At 34.7% G+C, this 21620-nt stretch overlaps 1 protein-coding gene across 2 annotated transcripts in view; it reads right to left on the minus strand.

Annotated features, from left to right (window-relative positions):
- Positions 1-446: 446 nt before the first annotated feature.
- The window catches only part of LOC106869353 (E3 ubiquitin-protein ligase SMURF2), a 106683-nt gene continuing 85509 nt past the window's right edge, over positions 447-21620 (minus strand). For both annotated transcript variants that reach the window (XM_014915072.3, XM_014915071.3), the window contains 12 exons: positions 19602-19990; positions 17707-17791; positions 16079-16243; positions 15702-15858; positions 13883-13986; positions 12703-12817; positions 11276-11454; positions 10475-10612; positions 7572-7692; positions 6093-6294; positions 5636-5720; positions 447-2712 (listed from right to left, as the gene is read on the minus strand). In XM_014915072.3, coding sequence (XP_014770558.1) covers positions 2613-2712; positions 5636-5720; positions 6093-6294; positions 7572-7692; positions 10475-10612; positions 11276-11454; positions 12703-12817; positions 13883-13986; positions 15702-15858; positions 16079-16243; positions 17707-17791; positions 19602-19990 — 1840 coding nt within the window. In that variant the 3' untranslated portion in view covers positions 447-2612. The remainder of the gene's footprint in view (positions 2713-5635; positions 5721-6092; positions 6295-7571; positions 7693-10474; positions 10613-11275; positions 11455-12702; positions 12818-13882; positions 13987-15701; positions 15859-16078; positions 16244-17706; positions 17792-19601; positions 19991-21620) is intronic.

Raw genomic sequence — 21620 nt, forward strand, 5'->3', positions numbered from 1 at the left:
TATTGTGAAAATTACCCAGCAACAAGGTACTCGACTATTGTATATATATATATATTTTTGTGCATTTATATTATATCATCATCATCATCATCATCGTTTAACGTCCGCTTTCCATGTTAGCATAGGTTGGACAATTTGACTGAGGACTGGTGAAACCGGATGGCAACACCAGGCTCCAATCTAATTTGGCAGAGTTTCTACAGCTGGATGCCCTTCCTAACGCCAACCACTCATATATATATATATATCTTGGGAATAGAAACTGGTGATCTTAGTGGCCAAAATCCCTTTGAAATAATCCATTCACCGAAAAACTCTTGAAGTAGCGCCATGGTGATGGGCAGGATGAAAAAAAATTCACTTTTTGAACACCCTGTATAAGCTTTTACAGAGAAAGAGACAGAACACAAGAAAAAATATTCCTTAAATGAAAGCGAACAATGTGATTAACCTTAAAATGCTTTTATTTATTTTTTTCTTTTTATATTAGAAATCATCACAAGACATTTTGTACAAATTTATTTATAAAAACTGATACAGTGTGTCAGTCGGTTGGAGTACATTCTCTCAGATGTATGAACACGCACATGCACACACTCACATACATACGTACGTACATGCAGGCACACTCCATTGCTAGACAAACGGTGGACTGAATCTGAAATTCCAGCAGATTCAATTATTTTGATTACTGTAATGATTTACACCACATCTTAATTATTCAAAATAGTATATTTTACTGGTGAGCATTTCCTTTATTTAATTATTTTTTTTTTACTCTATTATATAGAGAACTCCATGCCTGTATTTCTGATACGGGCTGCAGTGATTCATTATTAGGAGTGAGTTCGGATGTGACAGAGTGAGAGAGTATAAAAGTCTTACCAGCAATGACATTTATGTGGCACCATTTAAATTGTTGTGCATATATGTATATGATGTATACAAAAAAAAAATAAAAAAATCTAGTAATATCAGTAAACAGAGGATCAGGCCGTCGTTAAAAATAAAAGATCACATTAATGATTTATTCCATAGGCTGATAAAAACGAGAATAATTTTTGATAAATGCAAAGACATTAAAAAAAAAAAAAACCTAATATAACTTTTTGTTTTTGGCAGATTGTTTTCTTTGCATGTTCATAAAATTACATTTTTCATACAATTGGTATTTAACCAACATTTACACATACACTTTAACAAATAATAATTTCTGAAGGTTTAATAAATCAGAAGATGAGGTAAAAGAGGAGTCAGTATAAAACCACTGACAGGTAAACGTAGAAGAGAAATGGCAGAAGTGGGTAAACAACTTAAAACAATAAAGAAAATCCTAAAGTACTTTTTTTTTTTTGGTGTTTTGTTTTACATAAATAGGTTTTTACAACAGGAAAAGTAATTGGAAATGGTTCAGAAACTTCTGCATATTTCCAAGCGGTGGTGGTGGTGGTGGTGATTGGTAAATTTTGTTTCAGGTGAAGAAATAAAATTTAAAATTATACCTAACATAAAATATGCAATGATCAAAGTAATTGCGTGAATAATTGTTTTTTTTAAAATTTGATTGCTTTTTTTTTTGGTTATTTTAGAGAAAGAGAGAGAGGGATTTAGGAAGTGTTTTAGGAAGAGTTTTCGTAGCCATTCACCAAATCCAAAACTTTGTCCGTCATTAGTTCCAGGTTTCTTTCATTATATTTCTTGTTTTCCATTTTTCTTAGTCTACACTTTCGACTCAATAAGTTAAGTAACTAGCTGAGGAGAATTTTTTTATGCAATCTTTTATGATATTTGGGACTGAAAAGAGAATGATTAAAAAAAAAAAAAAAAAAAAAACATCGTGGGTATCACACTTTTTTTATTTTTGAAATACCACTCTTACGGTTGCTTTAGGTCAAGTCATCATGATTGAGAATACAATCAAACAGCTTGCTTACAGTGAAAATGCCTATTTAGCATACGTAACACACAACATATGCACACACACACACACACACACACACACACATGCACTCTTGTTCATAAACCTACATATGTGCATGCACATACATACACATATACCCTGTGAACATACATTACACACATACACAAATACTGGTGCTCATACAAAAACCTACATACGTGCATGCACATACACACACATGCCCTGTGAACATACAATATCACTTTCATGTATAGATGTAGTGTAATTTTCACTTCTGAATGTGGAGGTAATGTTAACTCATAGACACTTACATTTGAGTAAGAAACCATGAAACCACATTTCACAATGATAAACTATGTACAGTCAGTCATCTTGACCAAAGATGGTTCTTTGAAGATGAGGAAACAAAAACTCAACTGGCCATTGTTTAGCAAGGACAAAAGGTGATGCAATTTGCAAGGGTGTTGTTTAACCCAAATGTTTAGAGCCCTCAAATTAGTGACCTTCCAAACGGACATAATATACTGAGGTTAACTTGCAAAAAAATAACAGCCTTTTGTATAAAAGAAAAAAAAAAAACAAGTATTGCTTTTCTGTCGAAAACTATTTTCCCCTTTGGCACACAAAGAGCAGAAAAGCTGGCCAAAACCCCAACACTGTTCTATGAATTAATTTTTTTTTATGTTTTGTTTTATTCCACTGCAAAACCACATGTTTCTTCAACTGCGCAAGTCAATTTACTTAAGAATTTTTCATAATCTTCATAAGGTGGAATATCTATACGATTGAAACTGAAATAAGAAAAAAATAAAATAAAATTAATCAAGCTTCATTCATTAAAAACAAAAAAACTATTTTAATTAAATCAAATTGTTTGTAATTTAAACAAATACTATAGAGATTTGTTTAAAAGAGAAATTCCAACCATGTTTCATGGTTTGCTACCTCAACAGCTTTGGCCCGTGCCCTCTCTAAACCTACCTTCCAACAGCATCGTGTTAGTTTCAGTTCCAGCAACCAGAGCTGACTAGCTGTCTGGTGGTACAAGCCTTCAAACCAGGAGGAGGGCACGCAATGAACGCGATCGCTCCCTTGGCCCACCTGTCAAGCAGCAACGCTTGCTGTACTGAAACAACCCTAATTGTTAATATCAGTGCTTGGTTTTAGTTTGCACTGGTTTATTGAATGATAGAGTATCATGCTTTAGAACTGATGGTAAAACCTATAATAAAAAGTATTCCAGTTGTGACCATCTGGTCAATTTCTTTTAGTCTTTAGACTAAATCATCCAATGTATCCTTCTCATTTAAAACAGTATGTTGCAACTTGAAGGAGGTCTAGTTGCTATTTTTAGGAGGTCGAGTTGACTTAAATTTGAACTAATTCATTATTACCATCATTGTTTTATTGTTCAATTTCTCATGCTTACATGAGTCAGACAGAATTCCCTGAGACAGATTTTCTGTCCTGATGCCCTTCTTGTCACCGACCTTTACTTGTTTCCAAGACATGTTTCAGAGAAGATTGGAAACAAGAGACCCCACTTATATAACAGTGACACTTGTTTACATACACACGATAAGCTTCTTATCAGTTTCAGTCTTCCAAATCCATCAAACAAGCTTTGGTCAGCTTGGGTGGGCTATAGTAGAAGACACCATGCAGTGGGATTGAACCCAAAACCATGTGGTAAGGAAACAAACTTCTTAATCACACAGACATGCCTGCACATATCTAATTAGCAATGTGTCTCCATCTCTCTCTGTTCCTGTAAAGTAGACCAAAAGTAATTAACTGTCCTAGTACTTTCACTATATCTGAATTTCATGGAAGCAGGTTACTTAGTTGAGTGGTTCTCAATTTGACAAACATCAAACCCATTCCAACAAAATATTAATGAATTTATTTGCCTTCCTATTTTATTAATGAGAAAACAAAATAGAATTTGTATTCACATAGCTGTCCACAGAATCATAGTCACATAGTTTGATGTTAATTTGCTTGTCCTCTTTCACAATCCTCACAGCCCACCCCCGATGAAAAGCAATGATTTCACAGAAATAATAAGTAGCAAAGTGCATTATATTTATACATTGTTAATTCATTTGTCTTATGACCATTTTTTACCATGCTAGAATTGGTTGGACAGAGACTTATTTGAGGCTGTATTTTATAATCGGATGCATTTCCTGTCATCAACCTTTCCATGTATGTAACAATCATCATCGCTTTAATGTTTACTTTTCCATGCTGATATGGGTCAGACAGAATTTGTCGATGCAGATTTTTGTACAGCAGGATGCTCTTCCCATCACCTGGTTCCAGGAAAGGTAATATTTTCTGCCTTGGTTGGATAGATTTTCCAAAGAAGATGGGAAACGAAGGACACCACTTGTATGACGGGGATACTCCTTTACAACTGTAACACAATGTCATGTCAAAGAGACACAAACACACGTGTGCGCATGTATTGGTTTACATTTGAGCTTCTCTGCAAATCACTCAGCTATATATGATGTCATTGCAGTCATTTCCCCTGTCAATGGATTGTCTGCTGCCTTTATGGCTTCGAAGATGTGTTTACTAATTAAACAGGTTAAAAAGAAAAGTGAAGGGTAAGTGGCAGAAGAGGCATCTGGCTGTAAAGCACTCAATTTATTCGTTTAACTCATGCTGACATGGAAAAAGACATAAAAATGAACGAATATTATTTTGTTTAATAATGTAAATAACATTTTAAATATTGCAGCTTCTAAATGACAGATTTTGTGGATATTAATTGAAAGGTTGACGAGTTGTCTCCCCTACTAAGACATGTAATGCTCAAGGTCTCAGTTCATCAATAGAGCTGTAAATAGACAACATCAAGTAATACAATACATCGATGTAAAAAGTGGTAGCCCAATCATCATCGTCGTTTAACGTCCGTGTTCCATGCTGGTATGGGTTGGACAAAGTCTCCTAGTATCAATGTTCAAATCCACCTTTGAGTCTTGTTTGAAGAAGGATAGGAACTGGCAAACTGACATGGAGTGGGTTCATTGCAGAAGATGGAGAGACAGCAGAGTTGTTTATGACCACATATGTGAAGAGATAATTGTAGGTAATAGTAATTTTTTTTTTATTCTGGAGAGAGAGAGAGAGAGATACCCTTAGATTTCAGTTAGTAGAGATGAATGCATATCCTCTCTGAAGTTAAGCTATGGCACAACATTATCACTTGGATTCCTACATCAAGCTAAAATTTTAGATACCTAAAATTATTTTATTACTAGCATATTGCCAGTACAGCCTGACTGGATCTCGTGCCGGTGGCACGTAAAAGCACCCACAACACTCTCGGAGTGGTTGGCGTTAGGAAGGGCATCTAGCTGTAGAAACTCTGCCAAATCAGATTGGAGCCTGGTGTAGCCATCTGGTTCACCAGTCCTTAGTCAAATCGTCCAACCCATGCTAGCATGGAAAGTGGACGTTAAACGATGATGATGATGATGAACAATGTAGTTAAAGTCTATACCCATTACCCACGATTATATATAACAAGTATTTCCACTCATTAACCTATATTTATATGTTAATGTTCCATGCCAACATAGAACATGGACATTAAAATGATTGCACATACACACATACACAGATAGAGATACATGCATGCATACACACAGTTTATTTATTTGGGTTATAGAAACAAGATAATTTAAAGAGAATCAATACCATGTGTGTGCTTTTGGTAAATTATCTGTACTGGTGTCAACTTGATGTATTGTGAACAGCCTCGGACCAGCAGCACCAGTTGATCCTGTAGAACAAGATAACAATGTAAGAAATAATTAGACACATGTAAATATATATTAGAGGAGCTGCTTAAACAAAGGGTTATATTTTATATCATTAGCATCACTGTTAGTCTAATGCCTACTTGTCACTGCAGCTCATGGAATTTTTGCTTGATCCTGGATTATCTTGAGTATCTCAACTGCTTAAACCCTGCTCTACATACTGTTTTTCAGATTGTTTTGGGTGCACTTAACTTCTTTCAATCTATCATGTTCATAAAGTGTAGACTAACAGTGTAGTGAACACCCCTAAATATTTAACCAATTTCCATTACTCTAACTATGACTGAAACAAGTAAAAGACAGAAGATAAAGAAAAACAGAAAGCTACTTACCTTGTAAAGCTTTGAAACCCTGTAGAGGAACTCGTGAACTTCCAGTAACAAACTGGAGACATCGAGCCCTAGTTTCATCATCAAAGCCTTCTACAGCTCTCCAGAACCATTTGACAATATTGGAATCTGAAGTACAATGTTTCAACCTGGTGTGCATCTTCCAGTCTTCCACATCTATCTTACCAAGTCCACCTATCACAAGCTAAAAAACAAAACCAACAACAAAGTCATCAGAAGTTTTTCCCCCAAAAATTTAATCATAGTTTCTATAATAATTGGTTAATTTATTAGACTTGAAGAGACTCAAACAAAAGAAATGTAATGTCAGAATAACAGTTTTCACCTGCTTACTTGAAATCTAATTTTGCTTATATTACAAATTTTTCTCATTGAGATTGAACCTACAAACTATTGTTGTAAAATATTTGGTGCACAACGTTTGCAGGACAAAAACGTGTCATTTTTGAATTTGGCACCCGTGCCGCTGGCATGTAAAAGTACCCATTACACTCCTGGCATGGTTGGTGTTAGGAAAGGCATCCAGCTGTAGAAACCTTGCCAAATCAGACAGGAACCTGGTGTAGCTCTTTGGTTTATCAGCTCCAGCCAAATCATCTAACCTATGCCAGCACAGAGAGTGGATGTTAAATGATGATGATGTCTGGTTACTATTTGTATGTAGGATTACTCAGTATGAAAGAAAGGTGCTCTTGACTTTTTTCTTTCTTTTGTCCTGTATTTTGAAATGGGGTATTACTAAATCTAAAACAGACATTTAAAAAATTCATTATGGCATTAGAAAGGGTATCGAGCCATAGAAACTATGCTAAAGCAGACACTGAAGCTTGGCATAGTCTTTGGTTTGTCAGTTCCTGTTGAATCATCCAACCCATGCAAGCATAGTAAACAGATGTCAAATGGTGATGCTGATGATTAACCACCCCCGACACTATACTATAACACAACAACCTCACTAAATTCCATATTATAAACTCCATTTCCTTCAAAGGTGATACTAAAAAGGACCAATTCAGTCAAAATTATGACAAGAAAAAGAAGCTACATGGAGAAATAAAATTAAAACAAAATATAAAGCATAGGTGCAGAAGTTTGCTTTACAACTAAGCAGTTCTAGGATTGATTCCAGAATACAGTGCACTGGACAAATGTCTTTGAGTCAAGTTGACCAATGCCTTGTGAGTAGAATTAGGAAGACAGAAAACTGTAGGAGCCTGTTGTGTATGTATTTGTGAATTCTGATTTAGGATTGTGTATTGAGGTCTCTTTGCATCAAAAGGTAACTTAGCTACTTGGTAAATAGAAATTGATAAAATATGTAACAGACTAAAATAAATGTTAGGATTGATTAAAACTCTTGAAGGTGGTGCCCTCAGGCAGCAGCAGCAGACCAATGACCAAAACCAGTAAAAAGTCAAAAACAAACAAGAATGGATGAAATGAAATGAATGTAAAACTTACTTCTAGTTCTCGTTCATCAAATAGCTGCAAAGTTGACTGTGGGATTAATTCGTGAAAGCCCTTTTGTAAAGCTAAGAACTGTGCCTCAATTCCTTGCATAAATCTCCAATTTACATAGAGCCTGTAAAAAACAAAACAAAACAAAAAACAATATTTATTGACAATTTAAAAGAAAAACGTTAAACTTGGTGTTACCTACACAATAATGTCAAACAAGAAGAGCATATGTGTGTGTGTATATAATATATATAAATATTTTATCTATAAAGCTCAATTTAATTTTAATTTTTTATAAATTGATTTTAATTGAATTTTTACCTGTAATTTTGGATTTTGTCCCTAATATTATTATATATATATATATATATATACACACACACACACATATCTCACTTAGGCATTGCAATACTAACAACCTGGTGTATAACTCAATATATGTATGCTTCTGAACAAAGTGTTTAACCCTTTAGCATTCAGATTATTGTCAAAATGTAAGGCCTATGTATTCACACCATTTTAAATAAACCAGGCATTATTTCATGGCTTTGAGATTTCAATGATGCAAGTGTTCATTTTTAAAATGACACTATAAGGTAGCAATGAAAGACCATATCTGACCAATTTGAAGATAAATCAGGAAGACTATTTTGGCTGGGTATGGCTAGTTTAAACACTAATGGGTTAATTTATTTTTTAGTGATGTTTACATTCATATCATTAGCTAGTTTAATTAGTATTTATTGTAAACTGCCTTCACCCTTCCCTCTTGAACTCTCAATCATTATCCTGCCTTACAGTCTGTCATTATATATTTCTTCCTGTTTCACCAACACACTCTGGGTCATACTGACTTTTGTTGTCATTCCATCTCCTTAGTCATGTTGCACTAAATGTATGTCTTAGAATACCGAGTATCCCTAACATACAACCTACTTATCACTATTATTTGTGCCTCTCACTTTGTAAAATGGTTTACAAGCAAGTAGAGAAGTGGGAATGAAGTAAGAAGCTCCTTTTAGTCATGTCAAAGATCTGACAACCTCTCTAGTCTTGGTGGCACAAATAACCATCCAGTCATAGAAACCAAGTCAAAAATGAATTAGATAAGTGAAATGTAGTCCTCTAATCCATCTATGTGAACAGTACTATCAAATACATGCTTGCTCCGAGTGTGGCAACCTGCCAAAACCAATGACAGCATGGAAAGTGGGCATAAAATGATGAACAATAGTAGCATTGTATTTTTTTTAATAGTTTAATCAAGAGGAATGGCAGATCTCTCAAGACTTTTCAAGGTCTGTGAAACTAGCAAGAGGAAGGCAAGTACTTATATTCAGACTGGAGATCTCACCATAAGTACATGCAAGAGAGTGGAGACTCCTCTAAAGTCAACCAAGAGCCAGGTGGTGGTGGTGTTAAATTAGGCAACAGATTAAGTCTACTACACATAAACCTTTTACGTATTGTAAATTAAAATTTTTATTTTTCTCATACGCTAATGCAATGGCATTATCAGAAACTTCAAAGTCATGTTGGAATTTAGCTTTCTAAATTATTTTCTTACAACAGTTAACATACAATAATACACACCAATGAGTTTTTCTACAGCAAATAATAAAAGATTTAATTACATTTCCAGATTTATTAGAAGTAGATTTGATAACATTTATCCAAACTTATCTCAAGCATTTTTAAAAAGTTAATTCCCTTTGCAATTTCTCTACAATATATCATACAAAAGAATAAATAAATAAAATATAATAAAAACTAAGCATAAATAAAAGCCCAGACTAATGTGTACAACAGATTTTCTGAACATCTGATAACTATTTTATAAAATTTTTAGACAATATATTTTTATTTAGATTTAAAATAAACACCAATGATAAACATTGTTTATGTAGCTTAAATAGAAACATATGAAACAAAAAAAGAGTGGAATCAGTATAGATAATACAAAGCTAGAGAAGACCATCTGATTTTCACCTTAACAGAGGTGGTTAAAAAGGTATCTGTAATATATTCATTGTAGTTATAACAATTAACTATCGTTAAGGATGGAGCTAACAAGCGGTCACTCCGTCTGCCAGAAATGGAAGCCAAATTCCCTTGAATCATATCCTACCAAATTAGAACAGAGAGGAAAGATATTGAGTGTATTTCAAAAGACATATGGTAACAAAAGGGTTAAAAACCAAGTAGAACACACTCACAAATTATACAACAAAAAGTCTTGCTATTTCACAGCAATTGTCATTTTGTTTTGCAATTTTCCATTTGCTGACAGCTGTAGCACAAGTAGTGATTCACTATTGTATGATATCCACAACAATATTCAGCAGATCACATTTATGGCAGCTCCCCAGTGGCCTGAACACAGACCATCATCATCATTTAACATCCATTTTCCATGCTGACATGGATTGGATGGTTTGATAGAAGCTGGTCAGTTGGAGAGCTGCCTAGGCTCCAACTGTCAGTTTTGGTATGGTCTCTATGCCAGGATGCCCTTCCTAATGCCAACCACTTTACAGAGTGTACTGGGTGCTTTTTATGTGACACTGGCCTGGGAGCTTTTTATGTGGCACTAGCAGAGGACACACCCCAGACATAAATACAAGAATGTATTGCTTTTATTTATTTTTCCTAAGGCACAAACTTATGTTAGAAGATAAAAAACTAAATTGTACAAAATATAGTGGACAACAAAGCAGCATATTTCTTAATGTTTTCTGTAACAACAAGAATAAAATATAAAAAAGAAAAAAAAGGAAATACCATTGTTTCTCACAAAACTAATATATCAAAAATATCTACAGATCTACAATGAAATTTAAATAGTCTGGTAGTTTATTTTTTAAACATAACTCTGTAACAGAAAACATGAGAAACTGTTAACTAACCTAACATATTCTCTTTTATTTTCTTCTGTAACTTCTATGTCTCTTCCTCCAGGTTTCAGTTCATATTCTTGTACTTGCCCAAAGGAATTATGCTGCACACAAAAAGGCTGGTTCAGAACACTGTCAATATTATTCTCTCTGAAAAGAATGACAAAAGAAAAAAAATATTAAAAAATCATATAATTCAACTTCTACATTTCCACTTTCTTTAACTAGAACAAATATTCTTTATTATCATATAATAATAATAATAATAATAATAATAATAATAATAATGAGGACCTCTTATTTGCTATAAAATCATCAAACAAGCAGGAGATTACAAAGATAGGTGACATGAAGTGTGTGTGATTTACATGGAAATTCAATGAGATAAATATACATTCCTCATAACATAGAAACTAACCAAGGAATCCAATGAACTCAGGATCACTTAGCCCACAAAGGATAAGTGTCCTCTCCAGGTACTGAATAAATTCACTTTGTCATTATCACCTATCTTTTAGCAGAGTTTAGTGTCCAATGAAGGAAGGTTGGCATGGGTGCCAGTCTTCGATTTTGATTTCACTTGCCTCAACAGGTCTTTGCAAGCAGGGTTTTGTGTCCAAAGAAGGAAAGGTACACATAAGTGGGCTGGCTACACCCCTGGCAAAGGCCACGGGTTAATTATTATTATTATTATAATAAAGGTGGAGAGCTGGCAGAATCGTTTGCATGTCAGGTAAAATGTTTAGCAGCATTTTGTCTGTTATTACAGGGGATGGGGGTAAAAAAAAAGAAAAAAGAAAAAAAGGAACTTACAGGATCCAAACAAGGCTTCTGTGTAGTTCTGGGTCAACACTTTCTAAATCATCTAATGTGACAGGTTTTCCCAGAAGCTGTTTATAAAACGGCATGGTGAATCCTCCATCGATGTAGTGACCATGAAATATTGCCATACCAATGATTCTTCCAACAAAATGGAAGTAGGATAAATGTTCCTGAAAATTGAAATATATTGTTTCATTCAAAATTAAAGAAATAAGACCAAAAGCAGAGTAAAATATCATATTGAGTAATACATTAGTAGCAAGCAAATTGTTTTGTTTTGTCTTAGTCAGGTTTTAATTAAATAAAATAATTATGAGGTTATTAGTCTTTCAATTTGAATTTGAAAAAGAGACATATGATAAAGAGAACAAGAGAGAGACGGTGTGGGGGGTGGAGAGACAGACGGAGTGAGAAAGACAGAGAAAAAGATTTCCACATCCATCCAACCATTGATCCATTGTTAGCATTTTCATGTCCACTTTTCCATGGCAGCATGAAACAAGATTTATTGAGGCAGTTTTTCTATGGTCAGATGCATTTCCTGTCACCAACACTCCTTTCCAAGTAAGGTACTAGGTCTTCTTCTGGCCTTACGAATAACAAATAATTCAACATGTTTTTTATGGCAGATACTGCCTACATGATAATGACATTGTTCACATAGCACAAAAATAATACCAAGATAATGAGAACATACACGCAATGGGGGTTTTACAGTTTCCATCTACCAATATCACTTAAAGGCATTTGTCAGCTTGAGGCTATAGTAGAAGAAATCTGTCTGCAGTGCAGCATGGCAACGTGTATGTGTAGATGATTACTATTTCTCAGTGTTTCCTTATTGCCAAAGGAATTTTTAACTGTCCGTTGCACTGGATTTGACTACGCAGATTTTCAATGGCCTGATACTCTTCTTGTTACCAACCTTCACCTATTTCCGAGTAATGTAATATTTCCCCATGGCTAGACATATTTTCATAGAAGATTGGGAACAATGAGTGTATGACAACAACACCTGTTTACAACCATCATGCAATGCCAAGACAAAGATACACTAACACCCACATGATATGCTTCTTTCAATTTCTGTCAACCAAATCTACTCACAAGGATTTAGTTAGTTCAGGGCTTTGAAGATACTTCCTGAAGGTGCTATTTAGTGAGGACTGAACTCAAAACCATGCTGCTCGGAAGCAAAGCCATGCCTCTCCTACATAAACACATACACGTATATGCACACAGACACACGAGAGAGAGAGAGAGAGAGAGAGAGAGAGAGAGAGAGAGAACTGTGTGTAGAAGAAGAGAGGAAAAAGATAGAAAAACAGAAATAAAGGAAAGGAGAAAGACAATGAGAGAAAAAATTCAGCCAAATTTAACAGTGACATTAAGATAGCTGTAGAGGAGTAACAACTTACAGGGTTGACAGCAGAATCTGGATTTATTTGTAAAGTATATATATCATCTCTTGAATACTGAAACAATCCATAATATGGATTAAGCATCTCATGAGATAATAGATATAACCATTCTCTGAAAAATAATAAAAGTATAATATTCATGTATTAAAATTTTATTTTGAAAAAGTTTTATAATCACATTATATATATCATCGTTGTTTAACGTCCACTTTCCATGTTAGCATGGGTTGGACGATTTGACTGAGGACTGGTGAAACCAGATGGCTACACCAGGCTCCAATCTGATTTGGCAGAGTTTCTACAGCTGGATGCCCTTCCTAACGCCAACCACACATTGTATAAAGGATCGTGGGTAAGGCCAAAACAATGCGAAGTAAATGCAAGGTAAATCACAAGAAAAATACACACACACACACACACAGACGTACATGCATGGCATGTATATACACACACAAGATGACAAACTGAAAGAGTACTCAATGCAACACTGGTTAGTCAACAATACTCCATAAGGAGCTTAGGGCCAGGTTCCTGATTTCTCTAGCACATATACTCCCCACTGGATGGGACACCAATCTATTGTGGGATCACAATTTCCCCATCTGAGTGGATTGGAGCAACATAAAATGAAGTGTTTTGCTCAAGAACACAACATATCACCCAGTCCAGGAACTGGAAACCACAATCTTGCAATCATGAGTCCAACACCCTAACCACTAAGCCATGCGCCTACACAATGTCACATTGGCAAAGTGCAAATTATTTATCTAATTATCTTATAAAGTGAAACCTATGTTTTTATATCACAAACAGATCTGATATTATGGCTACTATATATTAATTATATGAAGCCATTAGTATCAACTTCATAATTGTAATATTCTAAGTGAAGTGTAGTATTTCTCCTTTACAAATTGCACTTTATGCAGTACAGTTAAATGACAATATAACCTTATAGTTAGAGAGAGAGAGAGAGAGAAAGAGAGAGAGAGAAAGAGAGAGAGAGAGAGAGAGAGAGAAAGAGAGAGAGAGAGAGAGAGAAAGAGAGAGAGAGAGAGAGAGAAAGAGAGAGAGAGAGAGAGAGAGAGAGAAAGAGAGAGAGAGAGAGAGAGAGAGAGAGAGAGAGAGAGAGAAAGAGAGAGAGAGAGAAAGAGAGAGATCCAATCAAAACACTTACCTAGCAACACCCCCATAATCTAAGCCTTCCTCACTTCGAAACTTTACCATTAATCGTTTTCGTAAATCTTTAGACCTCATTTTCATGACTTGCCGATAAGATTCCTAAAAAGAAAAGGATATAAGACAAAAAATATCATGTTAATTGTGTTTTTTAGAACAGCTACATCTTCCTGTATTATAGGCAGTGACTAAAAAGAGTTGGTGTCAGGAAGAGTATCTCACTATCAGACACTTCTTCAAAAAAAGTCCCATCCCAAAAATGCCAGCATGAAAATGAAGACAATGATAGATTAATATTATGTAGGATGAAAATTTGCTATTCCTGATACAAAGCCCATGCTAAACATTGTCAACCCGACAAATAATCTCTCCACTTGGACAAGACTGCATAGTGATTACAATGGCTATAATAATCCATTATATGTATGTGTGTGTGTGTGTGTGTGTATTACTGTTTTTTCTATATTTATAAGGGTAAGCATGGTTGAATGCACTAATCATGAAATAATAACCCGTTTTTACCCACTGCCCTCATTTGAGGACAGTTGTATTTGGTTTGTTTACTGCAATAAGTGTTAACTGGATGCAAAACTGTGCTTGTATTTATTTGACCATTGTATTTGGTTTATTCACTGCAATAAAGGTTAACTGGATGCTTCCATATGTTAGTTATCCCTATTTATATAACTATCTTCAAAATTTCAACAGGGTTAACCTGTTTTTTGCCCAGTCAAGCACATTGAAAGTGCCTTGCTCATTCAAGAGCATAACACAATAGTACAAGAAAAACTTGAACTTATGATCACGCAACCAATAGTCCACCATGACTGTACCACAATACATAGCTTTCAGTTAAGATATTTATTTCATCTTAACCCTTTAGTGTTCAGATTACTCTGTTAAATGTAATACTTTTCCACTCAAATTGTTTTGAATTAATCATGCATTATCTTATAGCTTTGAGGTTTCAATGATGTGATTGTTTATTTTTAGAATGTCAATGTAGGTTAGGCATGAGAGGCTAGATATCACCAGTTTGAATATAAAACATGTAGAATATCTGGGCCAGATATGGCTGGTTTAAACACCTTAACATATGACATTAATATGCTTGTGTTAAAAATGTGCTACACATTAGATATAATATGATTATGTAACCTAACAAAGGAGTACTTTGCTAGTCATTTGACCAGCTAATAGAGGTTTTGAATTTTATCACAAGATCAGCAATTTTGAGGTGAAAGGTTTAGTTGATTACATCAACCCCAGTGCCCAATTGATATTTATTGTATATACTTTGGAAGGATAAAAAGCAAAATTTAACTCATTGGGATTTGAACTCTGAATATGAAGAATCAAAAGAAATTCTGCTCAGTATTTCGTTCAATATGCTAATGATTCTGGCAGCTTGCCACCATACTTGACCAGTTAATAATAATAATAACAATTCTTTCTCGTCACTCCCAGGACTGTCTGAAAATAAGACAAAATAGATACCGCTTGAATGGCACTGATTATAGGTTTGCTCAGTCTGAGCAACCCCTGCCAAGATGGAACATGGACATTAAATGATGATCTTGTATCACATCATAACACTTCAGTCTTTAAGTTTATATCTGTTTTTCAAAGTGAGTCAAGTTGAACAACTTTCTACAAAAACTTAGTTCTTGACATATCTCCTTACTTTTCTATCTTTCATCTTTTTATCCACTACCTCTAGCTGATCTTTTTTCATGCAAGATCTATCAATAACAAACAGCGTCCAAGTTTTATAAAATTTAAAATATTCATCATAAAAAATTATAAGGATCCTTTACTTCAAATATTTCTTCTCTTGATACTTCCAATCGACAATGACCAGCCTGAGGTTGAAGATCATTAAGTTGACGTCGTAACTCTTTCAGCTTTTGGACAAGGTCTCGCTTATATTTTGGTAAAGGCCCAGGCGCACTGTTCTCTTTATCAGCAATTTGCCTAATAAAAAAAATAAATAAATATTAGTGGAGAAATATATATGAATAAACAAGGATGTGATGTAATTATATGGTTAATGACGTTCGCCCTAACAAACTAATCCATAAAAATTTTCATATGAATCCTCATCAAGTGTCTTTTCTTGCCCCCAAATCTAAGCTATTGGACTACAAAAATTGATATTTGGCAATATTTGATGGTTTTCTAAAAATTAACTTACATTTTCTGTTGTATCAATCCAATATTGGCTGAGAGGCGAGGATCAGTGAACTGTGTCGTTCTATTGATATGGTTCACAAAATACATGCGTCCTGCTCCTGTGTATCTAATCTCCCAGCCTTGTGGCAACGGACCTAGTTCTTCTTCAGACACATTTGTAAGATCTCTGAATTAAAAATTAATAAAAAGAAACAAAGAAAAATTTTAATGAATGTTACCACACCAAGATTTATCCATTTAAAAAAACTTCTACAAGTACAAATTAATTTTAAACAAAAGCAGAAATAACATTAAAAAGCCAACCTCACGTACTTCTCATGAGGAATTCTGGAAGAAGCTTTGTGAGAACACTACTGAGACGCTTCCGAAAAAACAGAAAATCATTGGAAAACAGTTTATAGCAGAGACTCCATCTAAGAAGATCTGAAGAAGGAATTGTAATTCCGAAATATCATCGGACTATAGATAACCAAATTACAACAGGTATATAGTCCATTTTTTGTTTTATAGTGCATTGTTGTACCATTCTAAACTTTTTATTCTTTATAAAAAAAAAAAAAAAAAAAAAAAATCGAGCCTGACACATTCTTCTAACTTGTCAGATCCTCTTGGACTGAACAGCCCACAGAAGGATATAAAATGATGAATTTTTAGAAATCATAGTTTTTCTAATAAAGATTGCCATGGGAATTTATTTTATTGTGAAGTGCTGATAGATCTCATGAGAATTATACCATGCATACATTTAGATCAGCATGAAAATAAATTAAATAATAGAAACATTTGTATATTTAGTAAAATAATGAATCCTTATTTGGTAAAATTTTATAAAATATGTCAGACTGAAATTTCTAAATTATTTCATTAAATAAATCAGCATGTTTTCCTCATGAGAGTTAATAGCAGAACAGAAATGAAATGATGAAACAAAACCTTAAAAACAGAACACTACCACTGTTGCTGCCACCACCACTTCAAAATATTTGTTGTCCTTAGCAACATGTACCAATAGCCAGGTTTGAACCCATCAGTGCAGTGATGAAATAGATGATACAATTCATAAGTAGCAACATGAGTAGTAAGCTGTTTTCTCTCTCTCTCTCCTATATATCATATTGATGTGACCTAAATATTCATAAAAGTTCAGCACAAATCATACTCTTTTGATGGTTTCAATCATTGGACTGTGGTCATGCTAGGACACTGCCTTCAGGGTTTTACTCAACCATATTGATCCCAGTACTTATTTCATTGATCTCCATCGATCGGACTGGCTAGTTTTCATGTAAAGGGACACAACTCAACAAACTGATTAACACCAGTTTAGGAAAACACAGGTGCCTAAATACACATGACAGACTTCCTCACAGTTTTCACCAATGAAGTTTTGCCCACAAAATATTAATGAATCTGAGGGTTTAACAGAAGCCATATACCTGAGGTGCTACACAGCAGGATCAAACCCTGAACAAAGCAAACCTTTTAACAACTCAGCTCTGCTTGCACCTACAATGTCAGTAATGAAATGTAGAAGCTTCTAGAATCATAATTAGTGAAATAAAATTGATGCACAATTGATAACAGAATGTAAATAGAAATATACCAAGTATAAATTATTTTGGTGTTTACCTTGGAACCCTGGGATCATGCCATGTACTAATTCCAGTTCGTGTATGTAGAAAATAAACTTGACCCTGTTGTGTTGTTCGTTGCTCTGTAAAGAGAAAGTCACAATATTTATTTGGTTAAAAGTCAAACACTAAAACAATGTCAGAATTGCATTACTGCATAAGTTGAACCAAATTTATAATTGATGTTAGGAAGCAGTTAATATATATTTCTGTAATTTGGTAAAGCACTGAAGTGTGATTGGTGTGTGTGTGAGAGAATGCAAACACACCAAGGAACAGTAACTGTTATTTAGTGATAGTTAAAGTTGTGTGAAAGGTACAACAGCAGCAACAAATCAGCAAAAGTTAAACCGTAAAGACAAGTGCCTGGTCAAATTCCAGGCAGTATAGGAATAATTTTATTAAATAAAATATAAAGGTTAGTAGGTCACTAGAACTTTAAACTCTTTTGTAGCCCCAAAAGCAACAAAGATTGGTTGTTTAGCTATGAAACCCTTTGTCTCTCTATGAACAGAATTGCTGTGGAAACAAATAGACAAAAGCTATAAAGGTACAGGCTAAAAATCAAGCTATATTGTCTGAGGATCCTATCATACAACTCTTTCAGGAATAGTGGGTGATAAAAAAAGGGTGGATGGATAGAATGGATAAAATACATTCTATGACCTTTATATGCAATCACTATGGATCTTAAAGTCATTGGTGTAATATTTTTATGAACACGAGCAAAAACCAAATAGATAACAAATAATAGGCTTAGATTTATATATTTCTGGATATTAGTCTAATTACAAAACCCAGAGAAAACAATATGAGGTTCTAACAAAATAAAGAGAACTGTAAAGTCATTGGTGACAAGACATTTGGCTGGCATTATTAAAAAAAAGAGAGAGAGAGAGACACACACAGGACCCACAAACCAAAGTGTCAGAAACTCATCTAGGATAGCAGGAACTCTGAATAAAAACTATTATAAGATGAAAAAAAAAAAGGTGGGGAAGATCTTTAGTTGTGACACCTGCTTGTATGGAACAAATTTTGTAAGGTAATTTTAGCAGAAGTAGAAAGTCTAATGAGATTTCACAGCAAGAAATATTTCAAGTCAGGACATCGGCCCTCACAGATGAGATGACACTAATACAAAAATGAATGGAGACAAGTTATACAGCAGACGCATGCAAGAAATGATTGCAATGACATGAGGATTAGATAATCTACAAGAAGTTGCTAGCACTTAACAATGGATAACACATATGTGAGAAAATATAAAAAATCTGAATAAATTTTATGGAACGAAATATGCACCTATTTTCTGTTTTGCCATCTTATTCTAAATATGCTCCGTTGCAACACAACTTTTTTTAAGAAAAAAGTATGTTAGCATTTAAATCCTGCTCAGACAGACTTTAAAATAATTATATCATTTAATGTAATTTGTGATAGACTAAGTTTCAGGATATGTAAATCAAAAGGAAATGAATATGAAAATGAATATGCAAAAGAAAACCCACAAAAAAAAAAAAAAAGCAATGAAATGAGCTTGAATTGCCTGTTGGCTGTTAGTGCATAACTTGTTAGGAAATGGTATCTCCATCAAAGAACGTTGTAGTCTAGACTCAATTATAATGACAGTTTCTCTTGGCTAGAATGTTCATTTAATTAAAAAGAAAGAACTGTGAAAAAAAAAAAAAAAAAAAAAAACTAAAGATCTGAACTCCCGCCAAAAAAGTTAGACATGCTTTCAAATACAATGACATTGATAAAATGATTTTTTTTGTTTTGTTTTCCTTTGAATTAAACTATGGCCAAGAAAATATATACTTCTTTTATATTTATTTGATTTCATTATATATAAAGCTAAAGCGTTGATTATAGTACAAGTGGTGTACTAACCATATCCTCCAGGCAGTTCGAGAGTATTATGGAGCTGGGATCTATTCAAGTAATTTCGGTGCCGCGTAGACCGCCTTCTGGAGAACATACCCGAACTATTATTGCCATCACCACCAGAGTTGTTGCTACTGCTCATTCTGTTGTTATTGTTTGTTGCTATAGAAGGAGTGTTGTTGTTACTGCTGCTACTGTTGTTGTTGTTTGTTGACGAGCTGTGGTTTACACTTGTACAGTTACTGCTGCTGCTATTACTGCCACCAGTATTACTGGTATTTTGGCTATTACTACTTCTGACGTTGCCAGTGTTCTCTTTATCGGGAGACATGACCACAGCTGGATCTGCGATCACGGCAGTTGATAAACGTTTGGATGGGGTTTCCGAGGCGGGCCTAAAAAAACAAAAAATATAGAAAGGAAATCTATGTGAAACGGTTCAATTTGCAAAGTGTTATTCAGAATTAGGAAAAATGTTGATATGTTGACCTGGCATTCTAAGACATCTTTTTCCAAAAAATACTCTGTGTGTGCATGTGTGCGCACATGTGCATACATGCATGTTTACCATTTACTTATTTCAGTCATTAGATTGTGACCATGCTGGGGGCACCAAGCTAAAGAGTTTCAGTTGAATGAACTGACCCCAGCGTTAATTTTTTTTTTTTAAAGCCTGGTACTTATTCTATTGGTTTCTTTTTGCTGAACCACTAAGTCACAGGGACATAAACACACCAATACTGGTTGCCAAGCAACGGTGGGGGATGAACACAGACACAGATGTACATATTACAACGGGCTTCTTTCAGTTTCCTTCTACCAAATCCAAGGCTTTGATTGGTCTGAGGCTATAGTAGAAGACTCTTGCCCAAAGTGCCACAGTGGGACTGAACTTGAAACCATGCAGTTGGGAAGCAAGCTTTTTACCCACAAAGCCATACCTATATATATATATATATATATATATATATATATATATATATATATATACACACACACACACACACGTGAAAAAATACCCCACTTATATAAGTGATAGACTCAATCTTTCACCTAGCTTAGCACCATTACCTTGGGTTCCTTTAGCAAAGTCCATTCTGTTCCGAGTATTTGTACCAGACCTTGTAGTTTGAAGATAACCCCTTTCCTCCCATAAATCTCAGAGGCCTTGTGAAGGGCCACAAACACAAAAATCCTTCCTAACACACACTCAATTCTATTGTTGAGTCTTCTCTTCATTCTGCTTTTATTTTCCCCCATATTTTTAATAGTTTTTGAATTCTTTCTCTGTGTTAGTCTCTATTTTGACTGAAGATCTACAAATCAAATGTAATCTTGATCTAAAGTCATTGAGGTACATTGTATGTATACATAAATGTGTCCATACCATGTGATTAAGTTTGCTTTGCTATCACAAGGCTCACTAATGCATGGAACCTTGGGAAAGTATCTTCCACCATAGACTGGCCCAACCCAAGTGTTGTGAGTGAAATTGGGTACAGAGAAACTGTGATGAAGCCCATCATTAAATCAGAGAGATAGCCATGTCATTTACAGTGTCATGTAGATTCTGCCTGTGGGCCTACATTATCAGTAGGAGTGTCAGTAGAATGCCCAGCCACATTTGTAATACAATGATTAATTAGTTCCACAGGCATAGGTGTGGTTGAGGGGTGTAATGGGCAAGTATCTTCTAATATAGCTCCAGATCAACCAAAGCTTTCTGAGTGGAATCAGTAGACAAAAGCAGAAGGAAACCTGTCGCATGTGTGTGTGGTTTTACTGTTGCGTTGCCTTGAGATCATGTGATAGTTGCAAGCAAGTGTCACCTTCATTCCCAATCTTCCACGAAAACGTATCTGGTCATAGGTAAATATTACCTTACTTGGAAACTGACGAGGGTTGATGACAGCAAGGACATCCAGCCTCAACAAATTCCACATGACCCATGCAAGCATGGAAAAGTGGACATTAAAATGAAGATGATTAAACAACTGGAACACTTATCTATCGAAATTGACAAGA

The sequence above is a fragment of the Octopus bimaculoides genome, chromosome 6 (assembly GCF_046866305.1).
Source record: "Octopus bimaculoides isolate indiv1 chromosome 6, ASM4686630v1, whole genome shotgun sequence".
In the NCBI taxonomy this organism is placed as follows: Eukaryota; Metazoa; Mollusca; class Cephalopoda; order Octopoda; family Octopodidae; genus Octopus; species Octopus bimaculoides.